This window comes from Lynx rufus, unplaced genomic scaffold, assembly GCF_022079265.1.
Source record: "Lynx rufus isolate CCGP_SWC_20201006 ecotype Redwood Valley unplaced genomic scaffold, mLynRuf1.p SCAF_17, whole genome shotgun sequence".
NCBI lineage: Eukaryota > Metazoa > Chordata > Mammalia > Carnivora > Felidae > Lynx > Lynx rufus.
In genome coordinates this window covers 29,676,432-29,684,912 of record NW_025814831.1, presented here as the reverse complement: position 1 = coordinate 29,684,912, position 8,481 = coordinate 29,676,432, and the positions used below count along the sequence as shown (strand labels likewise).

At 44.6% G+C, this 8,481-nt stretch overlaps 1 protein-coding gene across 1 annotated transcript; it reads left to right on the top strand.

Annotated features, from left to right (window-relative positions):
• The first annotated feature begins 1,317 nt into the window (after positions 1-1,317).
• LOC124512052 (acyl-coenzyme A thioesterase 1-like) lies at positions 1,318-7,699 on the top strand. The gene is made up of 3 exons (XM_047079386.1): positions 1,318-1,897; positions 3,470-3,672; positions 6,031-7,699. The coding sequence occupies exons 1-3, from the start codon at positions 1,327-1,329 to the stop codon at positions 6,628-6,630; spliced, it is 1,374 nt and encodes a 457-aa protein (XP_046935342.1). The 5' UTR covers positions 1,318-1,326; the 3' UTR covers positions 6,631-7,699.
• The last annotated feature ends 782 nt before the right edge of the window (positions 7,700-8,481 follow it).

Genomic DNA, 8,481 nt, shown 5'->3' with positions numbered 1-8,481 from the left:
TAAGAACATTCGAAACTAAGTAAAAAGTCCTTGGGTGGCCTTATTGGGAGCAGTGGCAAACACAAATTGTGGGCTTGAAATAAGCTTACACAATTTGCAGGTTTCTCTAATAAAAAGGATATGAAAAATCATGAATGTAAAATCAAATACAAGGAAAGGGCCTGAAGTTTAATGAAATATCCACTCCTGGGTGGATTTTATGAAAAAGTGGGGAGGGGAGCCTGGGTGGGTCAGTCGGTGGAGTGTCTCATCTGACTTACACTCAGGTCATGCTCTTGCAGTTTGTGAGTTTGAACATGGGGCTCTGTGCTATCAGCCTGGAGCCTGCTTGGGATTCTGTATCTCCTGCTCTCTGCCCCTTCCCCACTCGTGCTCTAGCTCTCTTTCTCTCTCTCTCTCAAAAATAAACATCAAAAAAATTTTTAAAGACTTGACTTAAAAAAAAAAAAAAAAAGTGGGGAAAAGGTGAAATGTCCCGGATGAGAAAGAGATCACGTTTGCCTAAATACAGCAACTTGACAATGCAGTATAATCTCAACTGGCTATTTTTACACCTATAAGGAATGAGGTTGAGGTCACACAGCTAGTAAGACTCCAGGCCCCTAAAATGTAGGATAGTGTAGAAGATAAGCATATACACAGGTAAATATACAAGCAAAACACCATGATGCACACTTTTAATGAAACGCCCTATAATTATTAATGGGAGTGAATCAGTCAACAAATTGATAAGACTCCATTCCAGGCCTGCACTCGTCTTAGCCATTGACAGCCAGCAACCAGCCCCTGTGCAGCCAACACTGCACAAGCCAAAAAGCTTATGAGAAGCAGAACTAGGAAATTCTTATCCCACATAAAAAGTGCAGGTTTTTCAGTATATAAAGCAAGTTCATGTATATCTATTTTCGCTCTTTTATTTTTTGTTTATTATATTTGAGAGAGAGAGAGTGCGCCAGCCGGGGAGGGGCAGAGAGAGAGAGAAGGAGACAATCTGAAGTAGGCTCCAGGCTCTGAGCTGTCAGCATAGAACCGGACTTGGGACAAAATCACGAGCTGTGAGATCATGACCTGATCCCAAGTCGTATGCTTAACCGACTGAGCCACTCAGGCGCCGCTTTGGCTTTTTTTTTTTTTTTTTTTTTTTTTACAAGTAAGCTACTGACCTGATGTGCAAGAGTCTGGCCCTCCAAGCTCAATTTGGCGTCCTCCTTGGCCGCACAGGGCTCTCAGCATGCAGCTGAGGCAGCCTGCCACTAGAGGGTCTCTACTGGTTTCTAACTTTCTCCACGGTGTTCATTGAAACGAGGTCAAAAGTCAAAAGACAAAATGGTGGCCTCCTCTGCGGCTATACTGCGAGCTTCTGGACTCCGCCGATGGGGTCAGCTGCCAGGCTCTCCAAAGCTATGGTCTGGTGGCGGGGTCTCATGGGCACCTGCCCGGAGGACAGCGAGCTGGAGCCTGGAGCCCGCGGGCCGCTGCGGCTGGGACGAGCCCGTGCGCATCGCGGTGCGCGGTCTCGCGCCGGGACAGCCCGTCACGCTGCGCGCGTCCCTGCGCGACGAAAAGGGCGCGCTCTTCCGGGCCCACGCGCGGTACCAAGCGGACGCCGGCGGCCTCCTGGACCTGGCGCGCGCGCCCGCGCTGGGCGGCAGCTTCACGGGGCTCGAGCCCATGGGGCTGCTCTGGGCCCTGGAGCCCGAGAAGCCCTTGGTGCGGCTGGTGAAGCGGGACGTGCAGACGCCCTTCGCGGTGGAGCTGGAGGTGCTCGAGGGCCACGAGCCCGACGCCGGGCGGCTCCTGGGCCGGGCGGTGCTGGAGCGCGACTTCCTGCGGCCGGGCATGCGGCGGGTGCCGGTGCGCGCGGGCCGGGTGCGCGGCACGCTCTTCCTGCCGCCTGGTGAGTGCCTTGCGTCCCAGGCTGTCCTGTCTGCCTTTCTCTGGTCTCCTGCACGTCTACCAAGAGTAAGGATGTAACTCCCAACATTGCAGAGGTCTGTGGGGACGTTAAAGTGTACCCTGCCTGGGGAGGTGGCTCTGTTGCTCCAAAACTTAGAGGTCAGTTAGAAGGCATCATAAGGAAATGGAAAAGACAGTTGTAAGTAAAAGCAAAAACATTTTATAGGTAGTTCCAAGTCTTTAACGACTTTTAAAATAGTTTCTCAGTATAGCAAGTTTGCTTCTAACTCCCACAGTATATCAAGGTTAAGAAAATTGGTATAGGGCGCCTGGGTGACTCAGTCCATTAAGCGTCTGACTCTTGGTTTTAGCTCAGGTCATAATCTCAGGCTTGGTGGGTTAGCAACGCCTCTGCGCTGACTGCTTGGGATTCTCTCTCTCCGCCCCCCCCCCCCCCCCCGCCCTCCTGCACTCTCTCTAAAGGAAGGAAAGGGAAGGAAAGAAGCTGTTTCCCTAAAAAAAAAAAAAATCAACATGGATGAATTTCAAAAGAGTACTGAGTGAAACAATGAAGTCCCAGAAGAACACATTCAATATCATTCCATTCAGATAAATAAAACTCAAAAAATAGGCAAGATAAAATACTGTTTAAGGTACATGTATAAGTGGTAATACTGTAAAGAAAAATAAGAGACTGATAAAATTCAGCATAGTGAAAAGGGAGAGAAGGGGCACACAGATACTCGGGGCTTGGATAGTTAGTACTGAGTTATTTCTTAAGGTGTTGGGTGTAAAGTGTTTGCCTTATCATTTTTTCAGATTTTGCATGTTAAGTACAAACTTTTTGTGTAAATGGTGAAAATGTCCCATAAACAGAGTCTAGTTTAATGCATTTGAGATTCATTCATGCTCCATATATCCAATCGTTTCTTCTTGTTTCTTAGTAGTACTCCATTCTATGGGTATACTTCAGTTTTATTCATTCAACAGTTGAAGGACTGGGGTTTTCAGGCTGGGTTTCAAGTCTTTAGAGATTATGAATAAAGTCACTGCAAACTGTTGCATACAAGTTTTTGTATGAACACCAATTTTCATTTCTCTTGGGTAAGCACCTAGGAGTGAGATTGTTAAATCATATGATCAAGTATATGTTTACCTTTATAAGAAATTGCTCAACTGTTTTCCAAAGTGGCTGTATTGTTTTGCATTTCCACCGTCAATGTATGAGGGTTCCACTTGCTCTACATGTTCTCTGGCATTTGGCATTGTCACTTTTGGGGGGGCAGTGGTCAGTGGTTTTGCTGTTTTCATTGTCTACTTGTAAATTATTTTTAATTAGAAAAGTGATGCATACTTACTGTAAAAAAACCTATGGGGCTTTGAAGCTCTGGGCATAGGGGAAATGTGGATTGAGCCTGTGCCACTGTCTGGATCTTTGAAGGCCAGAGGTCTTCTAACATTTCTGATTGTCAATAAAAAAGTTTGACATCACCAAGTAGACAACACATGGCTTTTGACACCACTGCAAAGAGTTTAAGAAATAGTTCAGTTTTGTGTTTTGCTTCTTCCAAAGAACCTGGGCCCTTCCCTGGGATTGTGGACATTTTTGGAGTTGGAGGTGGCCTTCCGGAATATCGAGCTTGTCTGCTGGCTGGCAAGGGTTTTGCTGTGATGGCTCTGGCTTATTATAACTATGAAGACCTCCCCCAGGGCATAGAGACCCTCCACCTGGAGTACTTTGAAGAAGCTGTGAACTACCTGCTGGATCATCCTGAGGTTGGAATGTCTCTAGGTTTTGTGATCTGTGTATCAGGTGTTCTCCTGACTGCTCTTGGTTTTGATACAACTTGACAAATTCACAACAGCTACTCCCAGTACCCAACACACATTACCATTTATAGTTACTTCACGTAGACAGTTTGTCTGCAATTATATGTTATCATATATTCTGCTACTAAAGATGTTCTTCTTCGGCTTGAAATTTTAAATTCCAGTATTTTATAGTTTATTATATTCAGCTCAAACACATGTGAGAACCCTAAGTTCGATACAGGAAGGAGAGGGAAAGGGGAAGGTAATCACTTATCTCCAGAAGGCCGTAGGTTAAATGTTTGTGTCTAACAATGCTCCCTTCTTTGTGGCCCTTCTGAGAACACAGTATTAAATGAAGAACTGGGCTGCCAAAGAAGCTAGTTATTAGGAAGTGCTTTGAGGGCTTTATAGGTTCAGAGTATCAGAGGATCAGAAGATACACCTTACTTATTTTACAGTTCAGAGCTCACAGTGGATGGGAAGCTGTGGAACTCTTAGAAAAGGTGATAGGGTGTAATGGCACCAGCACAAGATGTAGACAGACAAAAGTTAAAGTTAAATGTAAGTTTGATTTCACCAACTAGTAACTAGTTCCATGACCTTGGGGCCTCCCTTTCCTCCGAAAAATTGGGATGATAATAACATATCATTTAATTCCTAGTACTTTTCCTTTATGAGGAGTAAATGGTTGAAACCAGTCAAGGGTGCTATTGGAGAAGTCATAAGGAAAAAAAAGACTGCTGTTGACAGGTGACTCAAATGGCCATTTGGTTTTTTGTTTGTTTTGGGTTGTTTTTCTTTTTAAGTTTAGTCATTTGTTGAGAGAGAGAGATTTAATCAGGCCCCACGCTCAGCACACAGCCCGATGTGGGGCTTAAACTCAGGACCCTGAGATCATGACCTGAGCTGAGATCAAGAGTTGGATCCTTAATTCTGGAGCCACCCAGGTGCCCCTCAAATGGCCACTTGTAATAGAAGATTTTGGTAACTGTGGCAAGAGCAGTCCTTGTGGAATAGTGCAAACCCAAGCTACCCTGAGGGGATTAGGTAGAAAAGGGAAGACGAGAACAGCTATAGACAATTTTGTCTCCACAAATTTTGCTGTAAAAGAGAGTAGAAAACTAGGGCAGAGTGGATGTGAGGTGGAGGGACTGTTGTGAAAATGGAAGAGATACTAGAGCATTTAAGTACACTGATGGGAATGGGCCATTTGAGAAGAAAGTTATGAAAGAGGAGAGGGAGATGATGTAATTGTAGGAGTGAAGTCCTTGAGAATGAGAGTGGAGGAGATCCCAAGTACAAGCAGCAGGGGGCCTTTGATAAGCACAGAGATTCTTCTTTGGAAACAGAAGAGAAGGTATAGAGCTTGAGTTCACATGGCACTAAGTAGATCTCACAGGGGAAAATGAGGAGCAGTTCCTACTGGGCTATTTATTTTCTCCACCAAGTAGAAGAGCTGAAAGTGAAAGAAACAAGGTTAAAGGTTAAGGGGCTTGAGGAGGTAGGAGGTGTGACACAGTCTTTTACAGAAGTGGGAAGCGCACATAAGTGAAATGTGGCAGGATAGATGGGAAATATGGATGCTTATCTGAAATTTGTGGTCATGAAATGAAAGTAAGCTCTGTCAGCATAAATGTGTAGTTTTTTTCCAGCAGTGTTCACTTGCACAAATACAGGCCTGGAGGAAGTGAATAGGGGGGTTTAACCAAGGTTAGTGTTTTCCCAGGAAAGTATGACCAAAGGCAGAGAGATCTTAGACTTAAGGGTGGTTACAAGGAAGTGATAATAACAAAGAAGCTTGAAATCTGAAGTAAGTGAGAGGCAAGTAAGAACACAAGAGACATACTGACAGTTAAAACAACAGTGGCAGTCAAGGCCACCGAGAGGTGGAAATGGGTGGTAAAAGAATGGTTAGCCTGGAATTATTGAAGATGGTGATCAGAGAGTGGAATGCTTGAAGCTGAGGTTTTAGAGATGAACTACTCACTGATGATGACTCAGTTTAGGTTATGACAGTGGGAGTGGATGGCTGAGACAGGGTAGGGAAAAAAACATTGTTTAAGTTTGAGGTCAAGCAACTGAGAAGCCAAAGTATTTACTCTGTCCTCCACATGGTTGTTGAAGTCACCCAAGAATGATGATGGAGAGACTGTAGAAAAAAAGACAGAGAGGAAGAAAAGTAAATACCCCAAGGTTGTAAAATTGGCAAATGGTAGAGCCCAGATTCTGACTCAGTTCTGCCTGGTATCCAGTTCCAGGCACTACAGATCATGCTGCACTGTTCATGGACTCGTTCTCCTCTCTCCTCTGTTCTTTTCTCAGGTAAAGGGTCCGGGAGTTGGGCTGCTTGGGAGTTCCAAAGGAGGTGATCTCTGCCTCTCCATGGCCTCGTTCCTGAAAGGCATCACCGCCGCCGTCATAATCAATGGCTCTGTGGCCAATGTGGGGGGAGCCTTACACTACAAGGATGAAACTTTGCCTCCTGTGGGCCTCGAGCAAAGTCGCATCAAGCTGACCAGAGACGGCTTGGCAGACATTCTGGATGTGCTGAACAGCCCTTTGGAGGGACCTGACCAGAAGAGTTTCATTCCTGTGGAAAGGGCTGAGAATGCCTTCCTGTTCCTAGTAGGTCTGGATGACCACAACTGGAAGAGTGAATTCTATGCTAATGAGGCCTCTAAGCGCTTACAGGCCCATGGTAAGGAAAAGCCGCAAATCATCTGTTACCCTGGGGCAGGGCACTATATTGAGCCTCCTTACTTCCCCTTGTGCCAGGCTTCCCTACACACCTTGGTGGGTGGTCCTGTCATCTGGGGAGGGGAGCCCAGGGCTCATGCCATGGCCCAGGTGGATGCTTGGAAGCAGCTCCAGACTTTCTTCCACAAACACTTGGGTGGGGGAAAGTTAGGCAGACTCTCTTGAAAACATAACCCAGTATTTGAAGGTTGTGAGTGTGAGACCAATATATGCTAAAAAGTATCCGTTAAAGTCAGTTCATCTGAGGTATTATGCTAACGCTTTTGGGTTTTTATTCCTTTCTCTTTAAATAACATTACTGTTAAAAATAGTCTCTGTGGGGAATACGTTTAGGAATTCCCTGAGCTTGCACCAATGGGTTAACAAGGTTTAGGATGAAAGTATCCAAGAAAAGGTAAACAGGGCGAAAGCGCCTCCAGCATAGTACAAAAGCATAAGAATGGGAAGCCACAGAATGAAAGCGTCCAAGATTAGGTCAACAGGGAAAAGCACTCCCAGCATAGTACAAAAGCAGAAAGCTGCTCTCACAGGAAGGAATGTCCAGAATAGGTCAACAGGGCTATAGACAGCAGCAGGGTGAAGCTGCCCAGAGTGGAGCTAATTAGCCAAAGAAAGGTGCCTTGTTGACCCTGAGGTAGCCTGCTGTATCTGTCTTCTCCCTTAGGCAAGTTAAGATAAACAGACACAGCGCCTCATGCCTGTGTAAACAACCATCTGCTCAGCGGAAAAGATTTTGTTTTGTATTGACCCAAACCCTTAACACTACATATCTTTGAAACCCCCTTTCTCTCACACATATGAGTTAATGTTCATGGTTTCATGGTCTCTTTCTGCATGTTCATCACATTTGTAAGCGTTCTGATCCCAATAAAAACAGAGCAAAGATCCTCACTCAGGGCTCTTGTCTCCTCCCAGACATTAGCCTCTCTCACATTTAATTCTGCATCCACTCTCTTGCTGGACAAGAGAGAACTCCAGACTCAAAGTCCGCAACAAGTCTCCATATGAACAATGTCAGGAATGAAAAGAGAGCCTTAAGTATAAGCAACTTTTATTAAAGTTTAAAACTGGGACATTACAGATAAAGTTGCTGTTTCCTTTCAGTGCTCTCAGCCTTGTCTCCACTGTCGGGGAGCAAGAATTCCTGTCCTGTCACAAGTCCTTCTAGCTGGACTAAGAAGCACATTGACATAAGACAGATTAATAGGAGAAAATCAAATTAAATAGCATATGCACAGGAAATCCACACAGACATGGAAATATATTTACAATTATAGAAAAAGAAAAGGAAGATTATTAAAACTTTTTAAAAATGTTTATTCATTTTTGAGAGGGAGGCACAGAGTCCAAAGCAGGGCTCAAACTCACAAACCGTGAGACCATGACCTGAGCCAAAATCAGATGCTCAACCGACTGAGCCACCCAGGTGCCCTGAGGAAAGGAAGATTATTAAGATGTAAACATGGCAACGTGATCTTTTTTTCTTAATATGGATTATGATTTATATTATTTATATATCCCTTTCTCTTCTGTTTTTTCATTGAATTTTTCTAAATTGCTACATTACTGAGAATCCTGCCTCAGATTCAGATAGCACCTAAATAAATAAAATGTCATTTTGAAAAACTCTAGTAAGGGTGCTAACTTGAGGCTTGTGGTTTCTGGCTCTGCCAAGTCAGGACTAAAATAGAAGAAAATTGAGAACTAAAAGAAACAAAAAGTAGGATGCCTGGGTGGCTCAGTCAGTTAAGCACCCGACTCTTGATTTTCATGATCTCTCAGTTGTGGGATCAAGCCCTGCATCAGGCACTTCACTAGCTGTGGAACCTGCTTGAGATGCTCTCTCTCTCTGTCTCTCTCTCTGCCCCTCCCTCCCCCTCTTGTGGGTGCGTGTGGGCTCTCTCTCTTTCCTTCAAATAAGTAAACTTTGAAAAAAATAAAGAAGCAAAAAGCAATGAAAGACTCGAAGATTTTGTTTTCTTTTTTTCACATGAAGAAAATGTGCTGTTTATATAG